General features: G+C 49.5%; 1 protein-coding gene across 1 annotated transcript in view; it reads left to right on the forward strand.

The window, feature by feature from the left end:
• Positions 1–2687: 2687 nt before the first annotated feature.
• Positions 2688–24575, forward strand: part of LOC112217172 (branched-chain-amino-acid aminotransferase, cytosolic-like) — a 59964-nt gene continuing 38076 nt past the window's right edge. Inside the window, exons 1-6 of the mRNA XM_042300206.1 lie at positions 2688–2813; positions 3770–3829; positions 7215–7415; positions 8298–8408; positions 11798–11917; positions 12117–12277. Coding sequence (XP_042156140.1) covers positions 2760–2813; positions 3770–3829; positions 7215–7415; positions 8298–8408; positions 11798–11917; positions 12117–12277 — 707 coding nt within the window. The 5' untranslated portion in view covers positions 2688–2759. The remainder of the gene's footprint in view (positions 2814–3769; positions 3830–7214; positions 7416–8297; positions 8409–11797; positions 11918–12116; positions 12278–24575) is intronic.

Below are 24575 nucleotides of genomic sequence, written 5' to 3' on the forward strand. Positions count from 1 at the left end.
AAACACACCCTCCTCTCCCTTCCTATATAAAGCCTTGACAACAATGTAACCTCCTGTTCTGAGAATGCGAGGACGAGGGTCCGAAGTCAGAATGGTTCAGATAATAACTACAGAATGAAGCCAACATCAGCGTGAGCTTTGGTTGCGAATGGTATGAACTTTGAACTCTTATTCACTACAGAAGTGATACCTCCTAGCCATTGAGTTAGCAACAGCAGCTGCAAACGCAGGTCTGTTCCGCCCGCTAGGGACGTTTTCCTTTATGACGTCATTCGTAATCAAGTTATGATCAATTATGTGTATGTGTAATTCTGTGTGATTAGTTAGGTATTTAGTAAATAAATAATTAAACCCAATTTTGTATTGCTGATTCAACTTGTTAGCCAGGGTTCGTGAAGATAACCAAGAATTTACAACTTTCAGATGAGACTAAATTAAGGTGACGATTAATATTGACTGCTATTGATGTAAAATATTACTAGGTCTTTAAGAGTTTATTCGGAAGATAACAGCTCTATAAATATTATTTTGTGGTGCCCCGAATGTTGATTTTGTGGTCAATTAACCATTTCTTTGTGGATTTTGATGGGCTGCGGCCAAGTTTAAGCCTCCTGGGAGATGCAAACAGGTTTTTGGCTAAAATGTCCTGGCACTGGGTAAATGTCATGATGCCAATGCCCTCAGCTCTGTCGTTGTTTGTTGTGTCATCAGCAAACTTGATATTTGAGTTGGAGTCGTGCGTGGCCACGCAGTCGTGGGTGACCCATGGAGTACAAAGAGGGCTAAGCACACACCCCTGGGGGGGCCCCGTGTTGAGGATCAGTGTGGCGGAGAAGTAGTTGCCTCCCCTCACCACCTGGGGTCGACCCGGCAGGAAGTCCAAGACCCAGTTGCACAGGAACACATATAAATATATCTATGCACTATGCCGTGCGGCATAGTCAAGATGCAATAGATGGTATAAAATACAGTATGAGATGAGTAATGTAGGATATGTAAACATTATTAAAGTGACATTATTTAAAGTGACTAGTGATACCTTTATTAATTCAATTTATTTAAGTGGCCAGTGATTTGAGTCTGTATGCTGGCAGCATAACAGTTTAACAATCTGATGGATTTAAGATAGAACCTGTTTTTCAGTCTTGGTTCCAGCTTTGATGCACCTGTACTGACCTCGCCTTCTGGATGATAGCAGGGTGCACAGGCAGTGGCTTGGGTGGTTGTTGTCCTTGATGATCTTTTTGTCTTTCCGGTGACTTCGGGTGCTGTAGGTGTCCTGGAGGGCAGGTAGTTTGCCCCCGGTGATGCGTTGTGCAGGCCGCACTACCCTCTGGAGAGCCTTGCAGTTGAGAGCGGTGCAATTGCCGTACCAGGTGGTGATACAGCCCGACAGGATGCTCTCGATTGTGCATTTCTAAAAGTTTGTGAGGGTTTTAGGTGCCAAGTTTCTTCAGCCTCCTGAGGTTGAAGAGGCGCTGTTGCGCCTTCTTCACCACGCTGTCTGTGTGGGTGAACCATTTCAGTTTGTCCGTGATGTGTATGCCGAGGAACTTAAAACTTTCCACCTTCTCCACTACTGTCCCGTCGATGTGGATAGCGGGGTGCTCCCCTTGCTGTTTCCTGAAGTCCATGATAATTTCCTTTGTTTTGACGTTGAGTGAGAGCTTATTTTCCTGACACTACACACTGAGGGCCCTCACCTCCTCCCTGTAGGCTCATCTCATCATTGTTGGTAATCAAGCCTACCATTGTTGTGTCGTCTGCAAACTTGATGATTGAGTTGAAGACGTGCATGGCCACGCGGTCATGGGTGAACAGGGAGTACAGGAGAGGGCTGAGAACGTACCCTTGTGGGGCCCCAGTATTGAGGATCAGCGGGGTGGAGATGTTGTTACCTACCTTCACCACCTGGGGGCGGCCCATCAGAAAGTCCAGGACCCAGTTGCACAGGGTGGGGTCGAGACCCAGGGTCTCAAGCTTAATGATGAGTTTGGAGGGTACTATTGTGTTGAACATCATTCTTACATAGGTATTCCTCTTGTCCAGATGGGATAGGGCAGTGTGCAGTGTGATGGTGATTGCATCGTCTGTGGACCTATTGGGGCGGTAAGCTAATTGGAGTGGGTCTAGGGTATCAGGTAGGGTGGAGGTGATATGATCCTTGACTAGTCTCTCAAAGCACTTCATGATGACAGAAGTGAAGGCATACGGGGAGATAGTCATTTAGTTCAGCTACCATAGGTTGCTTGGGCACAGCAACAATGGTGAACATCTTGAAGCATGTGGGGACTGGAATAGGGAGAGAATGAATATGTCCATAATATACAAATAAAACAGCTTGTCTATGACTAATGGGAGACCAGTTGGAAGTAAGCTACTGTAACAAAAAAAAGGACATATGCCTATATCCACATGAGCTTCTATAGATAACCTTATGGAAAACCTATGACAACCCTGCTTGAGAAAGCCGTCTGGTTAAGCTTTATAATGTGACTGTCCCATGTGTGTGAGGGTTTATGAATGACCGCATGTCCACAATAACATTTGTCCCACAAAATGTTATAAACCAAAAAGTGGCCAGCAAATCAAACATTACACATTTTCAACGAAAACCAATGTTGTGGTTGGCCCAGGCACCTAGATCTAACATTATACAATGGGCTTGACAGCGAACAAATGTTTAATCTGTAAGCGGTTTAGGAGAGTGTGTTGGTGACAGAGAGAGCGCGCGCGTCTTCGGTTGTGTATGATTCATCATGGCGAGTTCTACAGCCGTCCCCCCATCAGCAGCGAACGCTCCATCTCTCAAGGTAAACGTCCTCTTCCCAGTAACCGAAAAACGGCCATGCTGGATGACCTCGCCACTGCTAACCTATACGTTATCGTTGCCTATTTCTGAAAATGACGGGATAAGAATTCTTGACGCAGGTCACGTTCAGTAAACACTAAACCGCGTACGACCGACAAAGATAGGATTGCAATTCAATACACTTGTTTCAACTGCGCAGTTTTTTTTTGATATACCGATTTAAAAAACGATTTAACATATCTATATTGCTTTACCCTATGTGTTTTGAGATGGCAGCTGTAGCATGTGACGACACATTTTATATAACTGCATCACGCCGACGGAATGTTCTGTTATTCGTCTGTTGCTCTTATAACCAGCCTGTCTATTACAGTAGCCTACAGTAGTAGCCTGTTTTTATAGGCTGCCTACCAATGGCTCATAATAACTATGAGGGGTAATCAGTGACGTTATTTCACAGTATTTACTGCATGATCACATGTTAAAATAGCTTACATTATAGAATAGAAATCAACCACAATTATTATTATTATTATGCCTGTTATTATTATATGATTAGCCCTTTGCTTGTGGAGTAATGGTAGCCTAATGTAAATGTAAGCCTTCAGTTCACCTGGCAACAGACTATCGTCTTTCTGCAGGTAAAATGATCTCCTGTGCTGAGCAGAGCAGGGAATTCAACCCTCACACTGGCCCTCACAGACAATAACTAGTCCTATCCTCCTTCAATTTACGTCAGAAAACCTCACTGTTCTTTCCGACAACCCCATCTCTCCCTGCTCCCCATCCCATGCTTTTACCAATTATAATTTTTTAAATAACTTACCCTGTTATTCTCTCATTGTCTGAATACATTACCCGAGTGTGAATTTTTTAATAAGCTTAGGCTTATAAGTAGTTGATTACAACCTATGTAAAGTTGTCATCTATATAAAGTTGTTTACAATGTCCTCCCAGGGCTCCGGTGAAGATGTATCCAGCAGAAACGGCATGGAAGACAGTGTCCACAGCTTCAAGGTAACATTCAAATCATTTACCCGGTGGTACAATGTATATGGCAACAAGCATTATTCTGTGTAACACATTGTGATCGCTGCCTCATTCACTACAAGTGTGTGCAAAGGCATGTTGTACAGCAATGCTATTTTAATGTGGAACAGTTCAGATATTGCACATACTGCTACATTAGTAATTTATATTGCATGTAAACTGCAATCACAAGACATTTGAAGTTTGTCAGTGTATGGCAAACTGGAGACGCCTACCCCTCCAACTGCCCTTTTCAGTGTGGTGAATCAGATTAATCACTTGCCTTCAGTGAGGAGCCCAGCTGCACCATCTTGATTTTCCAGGATATGATTCTGATATTCATAAAACCTCCCCTGGTTGTCAATCAAAAGGTCCAGATCACACCAACAGCATGGACACCTCCCCCCACCCACATGGCTCTCCTAATGCCTCTCAGTCTGTTAGATCAACCCCCCTACAAAAACAACAATAGTTCCTCTTCAGCAAAACGGAGTCAAAGAAATCCACCTGAGATCCTGAGATGTTCATTTTATAGATCCATGGTGGTTAACCCCTTCTGGGGCCCCTCGTTTGGCTTGTGCTCCGCAGACCCCTGTGCTAACCACATACTCAATGTTGTTGCCCTTTGTGGCCCTCAGAGAGGTAGAGAGAGAGGAGGATGAGGGCCCTGGTCGATCCAGGAGGTCCTGTGTCGTCTCTGCTGATTATCCACTTTCCCAGATCACCCTAAGCACCACCTGTCAGTCAGGCTGTGAGCTGTGACCTGTGGTTTGCTTTAGGTCTGATTTACTCTGCTGTCTAATGTTGCATAGGGAGGAGACAGCCAGGCAGGCGGCAGGCGCAGGTGGTGATTTGGTGATTAGAAGAAATAGAGGGGAAGAGAAAAGGTTGGAGAGAAAAGGGGTGAGAGCGAGAAAGAGAAAGAGAGAGAGAATTGTCATTGACTGTGCAGGACCATTTAAAGAGTTGGACACTGCTATAGACCATTTTAAGACTTTACATTCAGGGCTGGGTTAAGCCTATAATGAATTAATCAATGTCTGAGAAAATGGCCTCATATACTGTAGATGCTACAGACTCATAATTGCATCAGGTCTGTAGTCTTGAACTACTGTACGAGCCCCTCTGTAGTACTGTACCTGAGCCTAGCTTGTGTACGCTATAGACCCCTGTGTTATTACTGTACACACTAGTAGGAATCTGACTCCTGTTTTGTGACCCACCTGAGCTGGATGTTGGAGGATTTATAGTTTGGTAATCCCTGACCAACGGAGCATGTGATGTTACACTGAACATGGATTACTTGAAACTCATTCACCTTACACAGCTAAGTCATGCTCACGTGTGCTATTACATTAGTTAACAGAGTTATCAGCATAAATGGGCCTATCTCAGATTCTTCACAGCAGGTCAGAAGTGATTTGTCATGCAACGCACTTCTTAAAAGACGTGTGTGAATTCTGAACTAATGAGAAGATATAGTCATCAGAAACTACACTGTATTTGATCAAATTTGATCACACTGAAGTTTTAAAATATCAATCTGTCAGATTCATGGCTGGATAAGTAAATGGAGATATTAGACCGAAACATTGGTAACCATTGCTGTAGTCAGTGATGTGTGACTGTGAGAAATTGAGAGAGTATTCTGATAGTTCTATCTCAGACTGTTGGCCAGCACTACCCCTCTGTAATCTGAAATGACACAATGCTGCTACAGGTCTGTGTTTACACGTGCAGACAATTCTGATCTTTTTTCCTCTAATTGGTCTTTTGACCAATCCCATCAGATCTTTTCACGTGATACCTTTTTCACAGCTGATTGGTCAAAAGACCAATTAGTGAGAAAAAAGATCAGCATTGGGCTGACTGTGTAAATGTGGCCCAGGAAGGGTAGATCTGAGACAGACCTCATCCAGACAGGCACTGAGAGCAGCCAACCACAGCAGAGCATTTTCCTTTAGCTACTGATCTAGACTAAATTTGATATTTACCCCCACCCTTATGGTTAATGTTAGGATTGGGGGAGAGTTATCTGATCTGAGAACTGTGGAAAAGGCAACTCCTACCCTAAGTGCATTTGTGTAAGGTGTCCTCTGTGGTTGTGTTCGTTTATTGAGTATGTTCCTAGAAGTTAAAAGCCTGGAGTGTCCTCTACTGGCCAGCGGGAGAGTTGCAGAACTCTGAAGAGCGTGATGAGATACAGTGCATTTGGAAAGTATTCAGACCCCTTGACTTTTTCCATATTTTGTTACTTTATAGCCCTATTCTAAAATGTATTCAATTGTTTTTTTCCCTCATCAATCCACACACAATACCCCATAATGACAAAGCAAAAATAGGTTTTTAGACATTTTTGCAAAAGTATAAAAAAATACAACACTGAAATATCACATTTACATACAGTAAGTATGACTATCGCCCCATAACACTCAGTTCTGTCATCATGAAGTGCTTTGAGAGGCTTAGTTAAGGATCATATCACCTCCACCTTACCTGACACCCTAGACCCACTATAAATTTGCATACCGCCCCAACAGATCCACAGATGATGCAATCGCTGTTGCACTGTACACTGCCCTATCCCATCTGGACAAGAGGAATACCTATGTAAGAATGCTATTCATTGATTATAGCTCAGCATTCAACACCACAGTACCCTACAAGCTCATCATTAAGCTTGGGGCCCTGGGTCTCAACCCCAAACTTTGCAACTGGGTCCTGAACTTCCGGATGGGCTGCCCCCAGGTGGTGAAGGTAGGAAACAACACCTCCACTACACTGATCCTCAACACTGGGGCCTCATAAGGATGCGTTCTCCCTGTTCACCCATGACTGCGTTGCCATGCACGCCTCCAACTCAATCATCAAGTTTGCAGAAGACACAACAGTAGTAGGCCTGATTGCCAACGATGACGAGACATCCTACAGGGAGGAGGTGAGGTCACTGCCGGAGTGGTGCCAGGAAAATACCCTCGACGTCAACAAAAACGAAGGAGCTGATCGTGGACTTCAGGAGACCGCAGAGGGAGCACGCCCCTATTCTTATCGACGGAGCCGCAGTGGAGAAGGTGAAAAGTTCCTCGCCGTACACATCACAGACAATCTGAAATGGTCCACCCACACAGACAGTGTGGTGAAGAAGGCCCCTAAGCCCCTCACAAACTTTTACAGATGTAAAATCGAGAGCGTCCTGTCGGGCTGCATCACCGCCTGGTACGGCAACTGCACCGCCCGCAACCTTCACCTGTCCTCCAGGACACCTACAACACTTACAGCACCCGATGACATACAATGACATACAGTATATTACACCCAAAGCAGTATGTATTATGAGTTTACATCTAAACCATGCCTTCTATATTCCCCCCAGGCGGCTGACCTGGTCATTGAGCTGTCCCAGACCCACAAGGCCAAACCTGACCTGACCAATCTGGTGTTTGGAACTGTGTTCTCTGACCACATGTTGACCATAGAGTGGACCAGCAATGGAGGCTGGCAGAAACCTCACATCAAGCCCTTTGGTAACCTGTCTCTCCACCCGGCCTGCTCAGCCATGCACTACGCTGTGCAGGTAGGAAACACCACCTTGTTAGGCCCTGTTAGAAAGTTCATGTGTCTCACGCTGTCCATTCTTGCTGCCCACCTGACAGTGATGACGACAACAGTGGAAATATGTCGGTGGATTGTTTAGTTATTTATGTATTTATTTTGTACTAAAATAACTTAGGCAAACTATATGTATTTTAAATATGTCTAATAACATTCATTCAATCAAGGATATGACAAAGCAGCAGGAGGCAAAGTTAAAAGTGCAAAATGAAGGATGGCAGAAATATTTACAAAATATTTGCGAAACGACTGTCAAAACAAACAACAAGTCTGCAAACAACCCAAATGAAAAGGAATAGGCTTAAACAGGCATTTATAGCTAATATAACTTACTTGGCACAGGAGGGGTTAAACAGGCTCTCACCAGCCTCCCAATGAGCAATTCCAACACTGGTAAAAATGTACAGATCAGCATCTACACTACAGGTATAGGACTTTCCCCATGGTCGTCACATCTTACAGCCCCAATTTCACTGTCTTAAATCAGGAAACAGACTGTGCTGCTGAGATGCTGAGAGTTTGTGTTGAGAGCTTAAGATGAATGCACTATACTTTAATTGTAGCTCTAATAAGAGCACAGCTAGGAAGGCTGAAGGACAGTGGATTGGACATAAATGGCCAACACAACACAGGGCTACCTTCCCCTATATGCAGTGGAACTTACTATCACACACACATACTGTAGGTTCAGGAAGTCAATTTCCCATTCTGGTCCTCATTCATTAGGTTTCCATTTACATTTGAGTATATTCACTTTGTTCAGAGAATGACTAGAGGTCAGTGGTTCTCTCCTGTCTGCCAGTCTTAACCCCTGTCTCTTTCCTCTCCTCTGTTCTGCGGTCAGTTGTTTGAGGGTATGAAGGCATACCGAGATGCTGATGACAAAGTGCGTCTCTTCAGACCCATGCTCAACATGAACCGTATGGCCAATTCTGCAGAGAGGGCCTGCCTGCCGGTAAGAACACGTAAAGGCTATGGTACTATACAGCACAAGCCTACAGCCTGGAAAATAATACTCTATTTATTCTGAACAAAAAGCTTATTTCTATCAAAATTACATCCATGTTAGTGAGCATTTCTCCCTTGCCAAGGTATTCCATCCATCTGACAGGTGTAGCATATCAAGAAGCTGATTAAACAACATGATCATTACGAAGGTGAACCTTGTGCTGGGGACTATTAATGGCACTCTAAAATGTATGTATCAAGTTTTATGGGAGCGTGCAATTGGCATGCTGACTGCACTAATGCCCACCAGACCTGTTGCCAGAGCATTTAATGTACATTTATTTCTACCATAAGCCGCCTCCAACATTGTTTTAGAGAATTTGGCACTATGTCCAACCGCACTCACAACCGCAGACCACATGTATGGCGTCGTGTGGGCGAGTGGTTTGCTGACGTCAACATTGTGAACAGAGTGCCCCATGGTGGCGGTGGGGTTATGGTATGGGTAGACATAAGCTACGGACAACAAACACAATTGCATTTTATCGATGGCCATTTGAATGCACAGAGATACCGTGACGAGATCCTGAGGCCCATTGTCGTGCCATTCATCCGCCGCCATCACCTCATGTTTCAACATGATAATGCACGGCTCCATGTCGCAAGGATCTGTTCCTGGAAGTTGAAAATATCCCAGTTCTTACATGGCCTGCATACTGACCAGACATGTCACCCATTGAGCATGTTTGGGATGCTCTGGATTGACACGTACGACAGTGTGTTTCAGTTTCCGCCAATATTCAGAAACTTCAAACAGCCATTGAAGAGGAAGGGCACAACATTCCACAGGCCACAATCAACAGCCTGATCAACTCTATGTTAAGAAGATGTGTCTCGCTACATGAGGCAAATGGTGGTCACACCAGATACTGACTGGTTTTCTAATCCACGCCCCTACTTTTTTTTAAAGGTATCTGTGATCAACAAATCCATATCTGTATTACCAGTCTTGTGAAACCCATAGATTAGGGCCCAATTAGTTTTTATCAATTGACCAATTGACTAATTTCCTTATATGAACTGGGACTCAGTAAGATCTTTGACATTTTTGCATGTTGCGTTTATGTTTGTGTTCAGTATAGATACAGTGTCTCATATCTACAGTGTGGCATATCATGTACAGTACAAGACTGGAACAATGTTCCCCAGGACATCAACATGTTTGTCTCTGATCCTGATCCTGCTAGTACTGACTTTGCAGATAACCTTTTAATTGAGAAAAACTTACTACGACTGTGGTATGTGGTTGTCTCACTTAACTGTCTTAAGCTGCAAAACCTGGACCCGTACAAATCAGCTGGGCTTGACAATCTGGACCCCCTATTTCTGAAACTTTCCGCCGCCATTGTCGCAACCCCTATTACCAGCCTGTTCAACCTCTCTTTCATATCGTCTGAGATCCCCAAGGATTGGAAAGCTGCCGCAGTCATCCCCCTCATCAAAGGGGGAGACACCCTGGACCCAAACTGTTACAGACCTATATCCATCCTGCCCTGCCTATCTAAGGTCTTCGAAAGCCAAGTCAACAAACAGGTCACTGACCATCTCGAATCCCACCGTACCTTCTCCGCTGTGCAATCTGGTTTCCGAGCCGGTCACGGGTGCACCTCAGCAACACTCAAGGTACTAAACGATATCATAACCGCCATCGATAAAAGACAGTACTGTGCAGCCGTCTTCATTGACCTTGCCAAGGCTTTCGACTCTGTCAATCACCATATTCTTATCGGCAGACTCAGTAGCCTCGGTTTTCGGATGACTGCCTTGCCTGGTTCACCAATTACTTTGCAGACAGAGTTCAGTGTGTCAAATCGGAGGGCATAATGTCCGGTCCTCTGGCAGTCTCTATGGGGGTGCCACAGGGTTCAATTCTCGGGCCGACTCTTTTCTCTGTATATATCAATGATGTTGCTCTTGCTGCGGGCGATTCCCTGATCCACCTCTACACAGACGACACCATTCTATATACTTTCGGCCCGTCATTGGACACTGTGCTATCTAACCTCCAAACAAGCTTCAATGCCATACAACACTCCTTCCGTGGCCTCCAACTGCTCTTAAACGCTAGTAAAACCAAATGCATGCTTTTCAACCGATCGCTGCCTGCACCCGCATGCCCGACTAGCATCACCACCCTGGATGGTTCCGACCTTGAATATGTGGACATCTATAAGTACCTAGGTGTCTGGCTAGACTGCAAACTCTCCTTCCAGACTCATATCAAACATCTCCAATCGAAAATCAAATCAAGAGTCGGCTTTCTATTCCGCAACAAAGCCTCCTTCACTCACGCCGCCAAGCTTACCCTAGTAAAACTGACTATCCTTCCGATCCTCGACTTCGGCGATGTCATCTACAAAATGGCTTCCAACACTCTACTCAGCAAACTGGATGCAGTCTATCACAGTGCCATCCGTTTTGTCACTAAAGCACCTTATACCACCCACCACTGCGACCTGTATGCTCTAGTCGGCTGGCCTCGCTACATATTCGTCGCCAGACCCACTGGCTCCAGGTCATCTACAAGTCCATGCTAGGTAAAGCTCCGCCTTATCTCAGTTCACTGGTCACGATGGCAACACCCATCCGTAGCACGCGCTCCAGCAGGTGTATCTCACTGATCATCCCTAAAGCCAACACCTCATTTGGCCGCCTTTCGTTCCAGTACTCTGCTGCCTGTGACTGGAACGAATTGCAAAAATCGCTGAAGTTGGAGACTTTTATCTCCCTCACCAACTTCAAACATCAGCTATCTGAGCAGCTAACCGATCGCTGCTGCTGTACATAGTCTATTGGTAAATAGCCCACCCATTTTCACCTACCTCATCCCCATACTGTTTTTATTTATTTACTTGCTCTTTTGCACACCAATATCTCTACCTGTACATGACCATCTGATCATTTATCACTCCAGTGTTAATCTGCAAAATTGTAATTATTCGCCTACCTCCTCATGCATTTTGCACACATTGTATATAGACTCCCCCCTTTGTTTTCTACTGTGTTATTGACTTGTTAATTGTTTACTCCATGTGTAACTCTGTGTTGTCTGCTCACACTGCTATGCTTTATCTTGGCCAGGTCGCAGTTGCAAATGAGAACTTGTTCTCAACTGGCCTACCTGGTTAAATAAAGGTGAAATTAAAAAATTAAAAAATTAAAAAAAGATGAATGCACTAACTGTAAGTCACTCTGGATAAGAGCCTGCTAAATTACTTTCTATAGTGTCTGCTGCAGTCACTGAATGTTCTGTTTGTTCATATTTTTGTCCCATTTCTCCTTTCCCGGCTCAACCTTTAATTTGTCCTCTCTCCCTTTCCCCCCTCCCTTCTCCAGGCCTTTGACAGGGCAGAGTTGGTAGAGTGTATCAGGAGGCTGGTACAGGTGGATCTGGAGTGGGTACCCAAGTCAGACTCTGCCAGTCTCTACATCCGACCCACTTTCCTGGGTACTGAGGTGAGGAGATGACCAACCAACCACTCTCTGTCTCCTTCTGTGAGGGACTGTCTCTTTCACTCTCGTATGCTGTGACAGGGCTACCTTCCCCTATACTTGATGGTGAAGTAGTAATCATTAGTTTGTGAATAGCTCGAGTATGTCAACTATTGACATGTGTGTATGTGTGTGTGTGTGTGTGGCCTGTGTCCCTTCCTAGCCGTCTCTAGGAGTGAAGAAGCCGTCCCGTGCTCTGCTTTATGTGATCCTGAGTCCTGTTGGTTCCTATTTCAGTACAGGAGCTAAGCCTGTCTCTCTCTGGGCCGACTCCAAATACATCAGAGCCTGGAGAGGAGGGACTGGAGACTGTAAGATGGGAGGGTAAGAGGAGGGACTGGAGACTGTAAGATGGTGCGTTAGAGGAGGGACTGGAGACTGTAAGATGGGAGGGTTAGAGGAGGGACTGGAGACTGTAAGATGGGAGGGTTAGAGGAGTGTCTGAAGACTGTAAGATGGGAGGGTTAGAGGAGGGACTGGAGACTGTAAGATGGGAGGGTTAGAGGAGGGACTGGATACTGTAAGATGGGAGGGTAAGAGGAGGGACTGGAGAGTGTAAGATGGTGCGTTAGAGGAGGGACTGGAGACTGTAAGATGGGAGGGTTAGAGGAGGGACTGGATACTGTAAGATGGGAGGGTTAGAGGAGGGACTGGAGACTGTAAGATGGGAGGGTTAGAGGAGGGACTGGAGACTGTAAGATGGGAGGGTTAGAGGAGGGACTGGATACTGTAAGATGGGAGGGTAAGGGATAGGTTAGGAGGAGGGACTGGAGACTGTAAGATAAGATGGGAGGGTTAGAGGAGGGACTGGAGACTGTAAGATGGGAGGGTTAGAGGAGGGACTGGAGACTGTAAGATGGGAGGGTTAGAGGAGGGACTGGAGACTGTAAGATGGGAGGGTTAGAGGAGGGACTGGAGACTGTAAGATGGGAGGGTTAGAGGAGGGACTGGAGACTGTAAGATGGGAGGGTTAGAGGAGGGACTGGAGACTGTAAGATGGGAGGGTTAGAGGAGGGACTGGAGACTGTAAGATGGGAGGGTTAGAGGAGGGACTGGAGACTGTAAGATGGGAGGGTTAGAGGAGGGACTGGAGACTGTAAGATGGGAGGGTTAGAGGAGGGACTGGAGATGGGAGGGTTAGAGGAGGGACTGGAGAGTGTAAGATGGGAGGGTTAGAGGAGGGAGACTGTAAGATGGGGGGTTAGAGGAGGGACTGAGACTGTAAGATGGGAGGGTTAGAGGAGGGACTGGAGACTGTAAGATGGGAGGGTTAGAGGAGGGACTGGAGACTGTAAGATGGGAGGGTTAGAGGAGGGACTGGAGACTGTAAGATGGGAGGGGGTTAGAGGAGGGACTGGAGACTGTAAGATGGGAGGGTTAGAGGAGGGACTAGAGGAGGGACTGGAGACTGTAAGATGGGAGGGTTAGAGGAGGGACTGGAGACTGTAAGATGGGAGGGTTAGAGGAGGGACTGGAGACTGTAAGATGGGAGGGTTAGAGGAGGGACTGGAGACTGTAAGATGGGAGGGTTAGAGGAGGGACTGGAGACTGTAAGATGGGAGGGTTAGAGGAGGGACTGGAGACTGTAAGATGGGAGGGTTAGAGGAGGGACTGGAGACTGTAAGATGGGAGGGTTAGAGGAGGGACTGGAGACTGTAAGAGACTAGAGGAGGGACTGGAGACTGTAATGGGAGGGTTAGAGGAGGGACTGGAGACTGTAAGATGGGAGGGTTAGAGGAGGGGACTGGAGACTGTAAGATGGGAGGGTTAGAGGAGGGACTGGAGACTGTTAAGATGGGAGGGTTAGAGGAGGGACTGAGACTGTAAGATGTAGAGGAGGGACTGGAGACTGTAAGATGGTGCGTTAGAGGAAGGACTGGAGACTGTAAGATGGGAGGGTTAGAGGAGGGACTGGAGACTGTAAGATGGGAGGGTTAGAGGAGGGACTGGAGACTGTAAGATGGGAGGGTTAGAGGAGGGACTGGAGACTGTAAGATGGGAGGGTTAGAGGAGGGACTGGAGACTGTAAGATGGGAGGGTTAGAGGAGGGACTGGAGACTGTAAGATGGGAGGGTTAGAGGAGGGACTGGAGACTGTAAGATGGGAGGGTTAGAGGAGGGACTGGAGACTGTAAGATGGGAGGGTTAGAGGAGGGACTGGAGACTGTAAGATGGGAGGGTTAGAGGGACTGGAGACTGTAAGATGGGAGGGTTAGAGGAGGGACTGGAGACTGTAAGATGGGAGGGTTAGAGGAGGGACTGGAGACTGTAAGATGGGAGGGTTAGAGGAGGGACTGGAGACTGTAAGATGGGAGGGTTAGAGGAGGACTGGAGACTGTAAGATGGGAGGGTTAGAGGAGGGACTGGAGTAAGATGGGAGGGTTAGAGGAGGGACTGGAGACTGTAAGATGGACGTTAAGAGGAGGGACTGGAGACTGTAAGATGGGAGGGTTAGAGGAGGGACTGGAGACTGTAAGATGGGAGGGTTAGAGGAGGGACTGGAGACTGTAAGATGGGAGGGTTAGAGGAGGGGAGGGACTAGAGGAGACTGTAAGATGGGAGGGTTAGAGGAGGGACTGGAGACTGTAAGATGGGAGGGTTAGAGGAGGGACTGGAGACTGTAAGATGGGAGGGTTAGAGGAGGGACTGGAGACTGTAAGATGGGAGGGTTAGAGGAGGGACTGGAGACTGTAAGATGGGAGGGTTAGAGGAGGGGACTGTAAGATGGGAGGGTTAGAGGAGGGACTGTAAGTAAGATGGGAGGGTTAGAGGAGGGACTGAGATGGGAGGGTTAGAGGAGGGACTGGAGACTGTAAGATGGGAGGGTTAGAGGAGGGACTGTAAGATGGGAGGGTTAGAGGAGGGACTGGAGACTGTAAGATGGGTTAGAGGAGGGACTGGAGACTGTAAGATGGGAGGGAGGAGGGACTGGAGACTGTAAGATGGGAGGGTTAGAGGAGGGACTGGAGACTGTAAGATGGGAGGGTTAGAGGAGGGACTGGAGACTGTAAGATGGGAGGGTTAGAGGAGGGACTGGAGACTGTAAGATGGGAGGGTTAGAGGAGGGACTGGAGACTGTAAGATGGGAGGGTTAGAGGAGGGACTGGAGACTGTAAGATGGGAGGGTTAGAGGAGGGACTGAGACTGTAAGATGGGAGGGTTAGAGGAGGGACTGGAGACTGAGGGACTAGAGGAGGGACTGAGACTGTAAGATGGGAGGGTTAGAGGAGGGACTGGAGACTGTAAGATGGGAGGGTTAGAGGAGGGACTGGAGACTGTAAGATGGGAGGGTTAGAGGAGGGACTGGAGACTGTAAGATGGGAGGGTTAGAGGAGGGACTGAGACTGTAAGATGGGAGGGTTAGAGGAGGGACTGAGACTGTAAGATGGGAGGGTTAGAGGAGGGACTGAGACTGTAAGATGGGAGGGTTAGAGGAGGGACTGGAGACTGTAAGATGGGAGGGTTAGAGGAGGGACTGGAGACTGTAAGATGGGAGGGTTAGAGGAGGGACTGGAGACTGTAAGATGGGAGGGTTAGAGGAGGGACTGGAGACTGTAAGATGGGAGGGTTAGAGGAGGGACTGGAGACTGTAAGATGGGAGGGTTAGAGGAGGGACTGGAGACTGTAAGATGGGAGGGTTAGAGGAGGGACTGGAGACTGTAAGATGGGAGGGTTAGAGGAGGGACTGGAGACTGAAAGATGGGAGGGTTAGAGGAGGGACTGGAGACTGTAAGATGGGAGGGTTAGAGGAGGGACTGGAGACTGTAAGATGGGAGGGTTAGAGGAGGGACTGGAGACTGTAAGATGGGAGGGTTAGAGGAGGGACTGGAGACTGTAAGATGGGAGGGTTAGAGGAGGGACTGGAGACTGTAAGATGGGAGGGTTAGAGGAGGGACTGGAGACTGTAAGATGGGAGGGTTAGAGGAGGGACTGTAAGAGACTGTAAGATGGGAGGGTTAGGGAGGAGGGACTGGAGACTGTAAGATGGGAGGGTTAGAGGAGGGACTGGAGACTGTAAGATGGGAGGGTTAGAGGAGGGACTGGAGACTGTAAGATGGGAGGGTTAGAGGAGGGACTGGAGACTGTAAGATGGGAGGGTTAGAGGAGGGACTGGGACTGTAAGATGGGAGGGTTAGAGGAGGGACTGAGACTGGATGGGAGGGTTAGAGGAGGGACTGGGACTGTAAGATGGGAGGGTTAGAGACTGTAAGATGGGATGGGTTAGAGGAGGGACTGGAGACTGTAAGATGGGAGGGTTAGAGGAGGGACTGGAGACTGTAAGATGGGAGGGTAGAGGAGGGATGGACTGTAAGATGGGAGGGTTAGAGGAGGGACTGGAGACTGTAAGATGGGAGGGTTAGAGGAGGGACTGGAGACTGTAAGATGGGAGGGTTAGAGGAGGGACTGGAGACTGTAAGATGGGAGGGTTAGAGGAGGGACTGGAGACTGTAAGATGGGAGGGTTAGAGGAGGGACTGGAGACTGTAAGATGGGAGGGTTAGAGGAGGGACTGGAGACTGTAAGATGGGAGGGTTAGAGGAGGGACTGGAGACTGTAAGATGGGAGGGTTAGAGGAGGGACTGGAGACTGTAAGATGGGAGGGTTAGAGGAGGGACTGGAGACTGTAAGATGGGAGGGTTAGAGGAGGGACTGGAGACTGTAAGATGGGAGGGTTAGAGAGATGGGAGGGTTAGAGGAGGGACTGGAGACTGTAAGATGGGAGGGTTAGAGGAGGGACTGGAGACTGTAAGAGGGTTAGAGGAGGGACTGGAGACTGTAAGATGGGAGGGTTAGAGGAGGGACTGGAGACTGTAAGATGGGAGGGTTAGAGGAGGGACTGGAGACTGTAAGATGGGAGGGTTAGAGGAGGGACTGGAGACTGTAAGATGGGAGGGTTAGAGGAGGGACTGGAGACTGTAAGATGGGAGGGTTAGAGGAGGGACTGGAGACTGTAAGATGGGAGGGTTAGAGGAGGGACTGGAGACTGTAAGATGGGAGGGTTAGAGGAGGGACTGGAGACTGTAAGATGGGAGGGTTAGAGGAGGGACTGGAGACTGTAAGATGGGAGGGTTAGAGGAGGGACTGGAGACTGTAAGATGGGAGGGTTAGAGGAGGGACTGTAAGAGACTGTAAGATGGGAGGGTTAGAGGAGGGACTGGAGACTGTAAGATGGGAGGGTTAGAGGAGGGACTGGAGACTGTAAGATGGGAGGGTTAGAGGAGGGACTGGAGACTGTAAGATGGGAGGGTTAGAGGAGGGACTGGAAACTGTAAGATGGGAGGGTTAGAGGAGGGACTGGAGACTGTAAGATGGGAGGGTTAGAGGAGGGACTGGAGACTGTAAGATGGGAGGGTTAGAGGAGGGACTGGAGACTGTAAGATGGGAGGGTTGGAGGAGGGACTGGAGACTGTAAGATGGGAGGGTTAGAGGAGGGACTGGAGACTGTAAGATGGGAGGGTTAGAGGAGGGACTGGAGACTGTAAGATGGGAGGGTTAGAGGAGGGAGAGACTGTAAGATGGGAGGGTTAGAGGAGGGACTGGAGACTGTAAGATGGGGTTAGGGTTAGGAGAGAGATAGAGGAGTGGACTGAGACTGTAAGATGGGAGGGTTAGAGGAGGGACTGGAGACTGTAAGATGGGAGGGTTAGAGGAGGGACTGAGACTGTAAGATGGGAGGGTTAGAGGAGGGACTGGAGACTGTAAGATGGGAGGGTTAGAGGAGGGACTGGAGACTGTAAGATGGGAGGGTTAGAGGAGGGACTAAGACTGTAAGGAGGGACTGGAGACTGTAAGATGGGAGGGTTAGAGGAGGGACTGGAGACTGTAAGATGGGAGGGTTAGAGGAGGGACTGGAGACTGTAAGATGGGAGGGTTAGGGAGGGGTTAGACTGTAAGATGGGAGGGTTAGAGGAGGGACTGTAAGATGGGAGGGTTAGAGGAGGGACTGGAGACTGTAAGATGGGAGGGTTAGAGGAGGGACTGGAGACTGTAAGATGGGAGGGTTAGAGGAGGGACTGGAGACTGTAAGATGGGAGGGTTAGAGGAGGGACTGGAGACTGTAAGATGGAGGGTTAGAGGAGGGACTGGAGACTGTAAGATGGGAGGGTTAGAGGAGGGACTGGAGACTGTAAGATGGTGCGTTAGAGGAGGGACTGGAGACTGTAAGATGGGAGGGTTAGAGGAGGGACTGGAGACTGTAAGATGGGAGGGTTAGAGGAGGGACTGGAGACTGTAAGATGGGAGGGTTAGAGGAGGGACTGGAGACTGTAAGATGGGAGGGTTAGAGGAGGGACTGGAGACTGTAAGATGGGAGGGTTAGAGGAGGGACTGGAGACTGTAAGATGGGAGGGTTAGAGGAGGGACTGGAGACTGTAAGATGGGAGGGTTAGAGGAGGGACTGGAGACTGTAAGATGGGAGGGTTAGAGAGGAGGGACTGTAAGAGACTAGAGGAGGGACTGGAGAGATGGGAGGGTTAGAGGAGGGACTGGAGACTGTAAGATGGGAGGGTTAGAGGAGGGACTGGAGACTGTAAGATGGGAGGGTTAGAGGAGGGACTGGAGACTGTAAGATGGGAGGGTTAGAGGAGGGACTGAGAGACTGTAAGGGATGGAGGTAAGATGGGGTTAGAGGAGGGACTGGAGACTGTAAGATGGGAGGGTTAGAGGAGGGACTGGAGACTGTAAGATGGGAGGGTTAGAGGAGGGGGACTGGAGACTGTAAGGAGGGACTGAGGTTAGAGGAGGGACTGAGACTGTAAGATGGGAGGGTTAGAGGAGGGACTGGAGACTGTAAGATGGGACTGGGGTTAGAGGAGGGAGACTGTAAGATGGGAGGGTTAGAGGAGGGACTAAGATGGGAGGGTTAGAGGAGGGAGACTGTAAGATGGGAGGGTTAGAGGAGGGACTGGAGACTGTAAGAGATGGGAGGGGGTTGGGAGGAGGGACTGGAGACTGTAAGATGGGAGGGTTAGAGGAGGACTGGGACTAGAGGAGGGACTGAGACTGTAAGATGGGAGGGTTAGAGGAGGGACTGGAGACTGTAAGATGGGAGGGTTAGAGGAGGGACTGGAGACTGTAAGATGGGAGGGTTAGAGGAGGGACTGGAGACTGTAAGATGGGAGGGTTAGAGGAGGACTGGAACTGTAAGATGGGAGGGTTAGAGGAGGGACTGGAGACTGTAAGATGGGAGGGTTAGAGGAGGGACTGGAGACTGTAAGATGGGAGGGTTAGAGGAGGGACTGGAGACTGTAAGATGGGAGGGTTAGAGGAGGGACTGGAGACTGTAAGATGGGAGGGTTAGAGGAGGGACTGGAGACTGTAAGATGGGAGGGTTAGAGGAGGGACTGGAGACTGTAAGATGGGAGGGTTAGAGGAGGGACTGGAGACTGTAAGATGGGAGGGGAGGGGTTAGATGGGAGGGACTGGAGACTGTAAGATGGTGCGTTAGAGGAGGGACTGGAGACTGTAAGATGGGAGGGTTAGAGGAGGGACTGGAGACTGCAAGATGGGAGGGTTAGAGGAGGGACTGGAGACTGTACGATGGGAGGGTTAGAGGAGGGACTGGAGACTGTAAGATGGGAGGGTTAGAGGAGGACTGGAGACTGTACGATGGGAGGGTTAGAGGAGGGACTGGAGACTGTAATATGGTGCGTTAGAGGAGGGACTGGAGACTGTAAGATGGGAGGGTTAGAGGGGGGACTGGAGACTGTAAGATGGGAGTGTTAGAGGAGGGACTGGAGACTGTAAGATGGGAGGGTTAGAGGAGGGACTGGAGACTGTAAGATGGGAGGGTTAGAGGAGGGACTGGAGACTGTAAGATGGGAGGGTTAGAGGAGGGACTGGAGACTGTAAGATGGGAGGGTTAGAGGAGGGACTGGAGACTGTAAGATGGGAGGGTTAGAGGAGGGACTGGAGACTGTAAGATGGGAGGGTTAGAGGAGGGACTGGAGACTGTAAGATGGGAGGGTTAGAGGAGGGACTGGAGACTGTAAGATGGGAGGGGTTAAGATGGGAGGAGGGACTGGAGACTGTAAGATGGGAGGGTTAGAGGAGGGACTGGAGACTGTAAGATGGGAGGGTTAGAGGAGGGACTGGAGACTGTAAGATGGGAGGGTTAGAGGAGGGACTGGAGACTGTAAGATGGGAGGGTTAGAGGAGGGACTGGAGACTGTAAGATGGGAGGGTTAGAGGAGGGACTGGAGACTGTAAGATGGGAGGGTTAGAGGAGGGACTGGAGACTGTAAGATGGGAGGGTTAGAGGAGGGACTGGAGACTGTAAGATGGGAGGGTTAGAGGAGGGACTGGAGACTGTAAGATGGGGAGGGTTAGAGGAGGGACTGGAGACTGTAAGATGGGAGGGTTAGAGGAGGGAGAGACTGTAAGATGGGACTAGAGGAGGGACTGGAGACTGTAAGATGGGAGGGTTAGAGGAGGGACTGGAGACTGTAAGATGGGAGGGTTAGAGGAGGGACTGGAGACTGTAAGATGGGAGGGTTAGAGGAGGGACTGGAGACTGTAAGATGGGAGGGTTAGAGGAGGGACTGGAGACAGGGACTGGAGACTGTAAGATGGGAGGGTTAGAGGAGGGACTGGAGACTGTAAGATGGGAGGGTTAGAGGAGGGACTGGAGACTGTAAGATAAGATGGGACTGGGACTAGATGGGAGGGTTAGAGGAGGGACTGGAGACTGTAAGATGGGAGGGTTAGAGGAGGACTGGAGACTGTAAGATGGGAGGGTTAGAGGAGGGACTGAGACTGTAAGATGGGAGGGTTAGAGGAGGGACTGGAGACTGTAAGATGGGAGGGTTAGAGGAGGGACTGGAGACTGTAAGATGGGAGGGTTAGAGGAGGGACTGGAGACTGTAAGATGGGAGGGTTAGAGGAGGGACTGGAGACTGTAAGATGGGAGGGTTAGAGGAGGGACTGGAGACTGTAAGGAGGAGGGACTGGAGACTGTAAGATGGGAGGGTTAGAGGAGGGACTGGAGACTGTAAGATGGGAGGGTTAGAGGAGGGACTGGAGACTGTAAGATGGGACTGGAGGGACTGTAGAGTAAGATGGGAGGGTTAGAGGAGGGACTGGAGACTGTAAGATGGGAGGGTTAGAGGAGGGACTGAGACTGTAAGATGGGAGGGTTAGAGGAGGGACTGGAGACTGTAAGATGGGAGGGTTAGAGGAGGGACTGGAGACTGTAAGATGGGAGGGTTAGAGGAGGGACTGGAGACTGTAAGATGGGAGGGTTAGAGGAGGGACTGGAGACTGTAAGATGGGAGGGTTAGAGGAGGGACTGGAGACTGTAAGATGGGAGGGTTAGAGGAGGGACTGGAGACTGTAAGATGGGAGGGTTAGAGGAGGGACTGGAGACTGTAAGATGGGAGGGTTAGAGGAGGGACTGGAGACTGTAAGATGGGAGGGTTAGAGGAGGGACTGGAGACTGTAAGATGGGAGGGACTAGACTGTAAGGATGGGAGGGTTAGAGGAGGACTGGAGACTGTAAGATGGGAGGGTTAGAGGAGGGACTGGAGACTGTAAGATGGGAGGGTTAGAGGAGGGACTGGAGACTGTAAGAGGAGGAGGGACTGGAGACTGTAAGATGGGAGGGTTAGAGGAGGGACTGGAGACTGTAAGATGGGAGGGTTAGAGGAGGGACTGGAGACTGTAAGATGGGAGGGTTAGAGGAGGGACTGGAGACTGTAAGATGGGAGGGTTAGAGGAGGGACTGGAGACTGTAAGATGGGAGGGTTAGAGGAGGGACTGGAGACTGTAAGATGGGAGGGTGGGAGGGTTAGAGGAGGGACTGAGACTGTAAGGGACTAGAGGAGGGACTGAGACTGTAAGATGGGAGGGTTAGAGGAGGGACTGGAGACTGTAAGATGGGAGGGAGGAGGGACTGGAGACTGTAAGATGGGAGGGTTAGAGGAGGGACTGGAGACTGTAAGATGGGAGGGTTAGAGGAGGGACTGGAGACTGTAAGATGGGAGGGTTAGAGGAGGGACTGGAGACTGTAAGATGGGAGGGTTAGAGGAGGGACTGGAGACTGTAAGATGGGAGGGTTAGAGGAGGGACTGAGACTGTAAGATGGGAGGGTTAGAGGATGGGAGACTGTAAGATGGGAGGGGTTAGAGGAGGGGAGACTGTAAGATGGGAGGGTTGGGAGGGAGACTGTAAGATGGGAGGGTTAGAGGGGGACTGGAGACTGTAAGATGGGGAGGGTTAGAGGAGGGACTGGAGACTGTAAGATGGGAGGGTTAGAGGAGGGACTGGAGACTGTAAGATGGGAGGGTTAGAGGAGGGACTGGAGACTGTAAGATGGGAGGGTTAGAGGAGGGACTGGAGACTGTAAGATGGGAGGGTTAGACTGTAAGGGGGGACTGGAGACTGTAAGATGGGAGGGTTAGAGGAGGGACTGGAGACTGTAAGATGGGAGGGTTAGAGGAGGGACTGGAGACTGTAAGATGGGAGGGTTAGAGGAGGGACTGGAGACTGTAAGATGGGAGGGTTAGAGGAGGGACTGGAGACTGTAAGATGGGAGCATTAGAGGAGGGACTGGAGACTGTAAGATGGGAGGGTTAGAGGAGGGACTGGAGACTGTAAGATGGGAGGGTTAGAGGAGGGACTGGAGACTGTAAGATGGGAGGGTTAGAGGAGGACTGGAGACTGTAAGATGGGAGGGTTAGAGGAGGGACTGGAGACTGTAAGATGGGAGGGTTAGAGGAGGGACTGGAGACTGTAAGATGGGAGGGTTAGAGGAGGGACTGGAGACTGTAAGATGGGAGGGTTAGAGGAGGGACTGGAGACTGGGATGGGAGGGTTAGAGGAGGGACTGGAGACTGTAAGATGGGAGGGTTAGAGGAGGGACTGGAGACTGTAAGATGGGAGGGTTAGAGGAGGGACTGGAGACTGTAAGATGGGAGGGTTAGAGGAGGGACTGGAGACTGTAAGATGGGAGGGTTGGGAGGGACTGGAGACTGTAAGATGGGAGGGGAGGAGGGGACTGGAGGAGGGACTGAGACTGTAAGATGGGAGGGTTAGAGGAGGGACTGGAGACTGTAAGATGGGAGGGTTAGAGGAGGGACTGGAGACTGTAAGATGGGAGGGTTAGAGGAGGGACTGGAGACTGTAAGATGGGAGGGTTAGAGGAGGGACTGGAGACTGTAAGATGGGAAGATTAGAGGAGGGACTGAGGGTTAGAGGAGGGACTGGAGACTGTAAGATGGGAGGGTTAGAGGAGGGACTGGAGACTGTAAGATGGGAGGGTTAGAGGAGGGACTGGAGACTGTAAGATGGGAGGGTTAGAGGAGGGACTGGAGACTGTAAGATGGGAGGGTTAGAGGAGGGACTGGAGACTGTAAGATGGGAGGGTTAGAGGAGGGACTGGAGACTGTAAGATGGGAGGGTTAGAGGAGGGACTGGAGACTGTAAGATGGGAGGGTTAGAGGAGGGACTGGAGACTGTAAGAGAGGGGGAGGGACTGGAGACTGTAAGATGGGAGGGTTAGAGGAGGGACTGGAGACTGTAAGATGGGAGGGTTAGAGGAGGGACTGGAGACTGTAAGATGGGAGGGTTAGAGGAGGGACTGGAGACTGTAAGATGGGGAGGAGGGGAGACTGTAAGATGGGAGGGTTAGAGGAGGGACTGGAGACTGTAAGATGGTCGGGGAGAGGAGGGACTGGAGACTGTAAGATGGGAGGGGAGGAGGGACTGGAGACTGTAAGATGGGGGAGGGGACTATGGGAGGTTAGAGGAGGGACTGGAGACTGTAAGATGGGAGGGTTAGAGGAGGGACTGGAGACTGTAAGATGGGAGGGTTAGAGGAGGGACTGGAGACTGTAAGATGGGAGGGTTAGAGGAGGGACTGGAGACTGTAAGATGGGAGGGTTAGAGGAGGGACTGGAGACTGTAAGATGGGAGGGTTAGAGGAGGGACTGGAGACTGTAAGATGGGAGGGTTAGAGGAGGGACTGGAGACTGTAAGATGGGAGGGTTAGAGGAGGGACTGGAGACTGTAAGATGGGAGGGTTAGAGGAGGGACTGGAGACTGTAAGATGGGAGGGTTAGAGGAGGGACTGAGACTGTAAGGAGGGTTAGAGGAGGGACTGGAGACTGTAAGATGGGAGGGTTAGAGGAGGGACTGGAGACTGTAAGATGGGAGGGTTAGAGGAGGGACTGGAGACTGTAAGATGGGAGGGTTAGAGGAGGGACTGGAGACTGTAAGATGGGAGGGTTAGAGGAGGGACTGGAGACTGTAAGATGGGGGAGGGGTTAGAGGAGGGACTGGAGACTGAGACTGTAAGATGGGAGGGTTAGAGGAGGGACTGGAGACTGTAAGATGGGAGGGTTAGAGGAGGGACTGGAGACTGTAAGATGGGAGGGTTAGAGGATGGGGGACTGAGACTGTAAGATGGGACTAGTAAGGGACTGGAGACTGTAAGATGGGAGGGTTAGAGGAGGGACTGGAGACTGTAAGATGGGAGGGTTAGAGGAGGGACTGGAGACTGTAAGATGGGAGGGTTAGAGGAGGGACTGGAGACTGTAAGATGGGAGGGTTAGAGGAGGACTGGAGACTGTAAGATGGGAGGGTTAGAGGAGGGACTGGAGACTGTAAGATGGGAGGGTTAGAGGAGGG

This window comes from Oncorhynchus tshawytscha, linkage group LG17 (genome assembly GCF_018296145.1).
Source record: "Oncorhynchus tshawytscha isolate Ot180627B linkage group LG17, Otsh_v2.0, whole genome shotgun sequence".
Classification (NCBI taxonomy): Eukaryota; Metazoa; Chordata; class Actinopteri; order Salmoniformes; family Salmonidae; genus Oncorhynchus; species Oncorhynchus tshawytscha.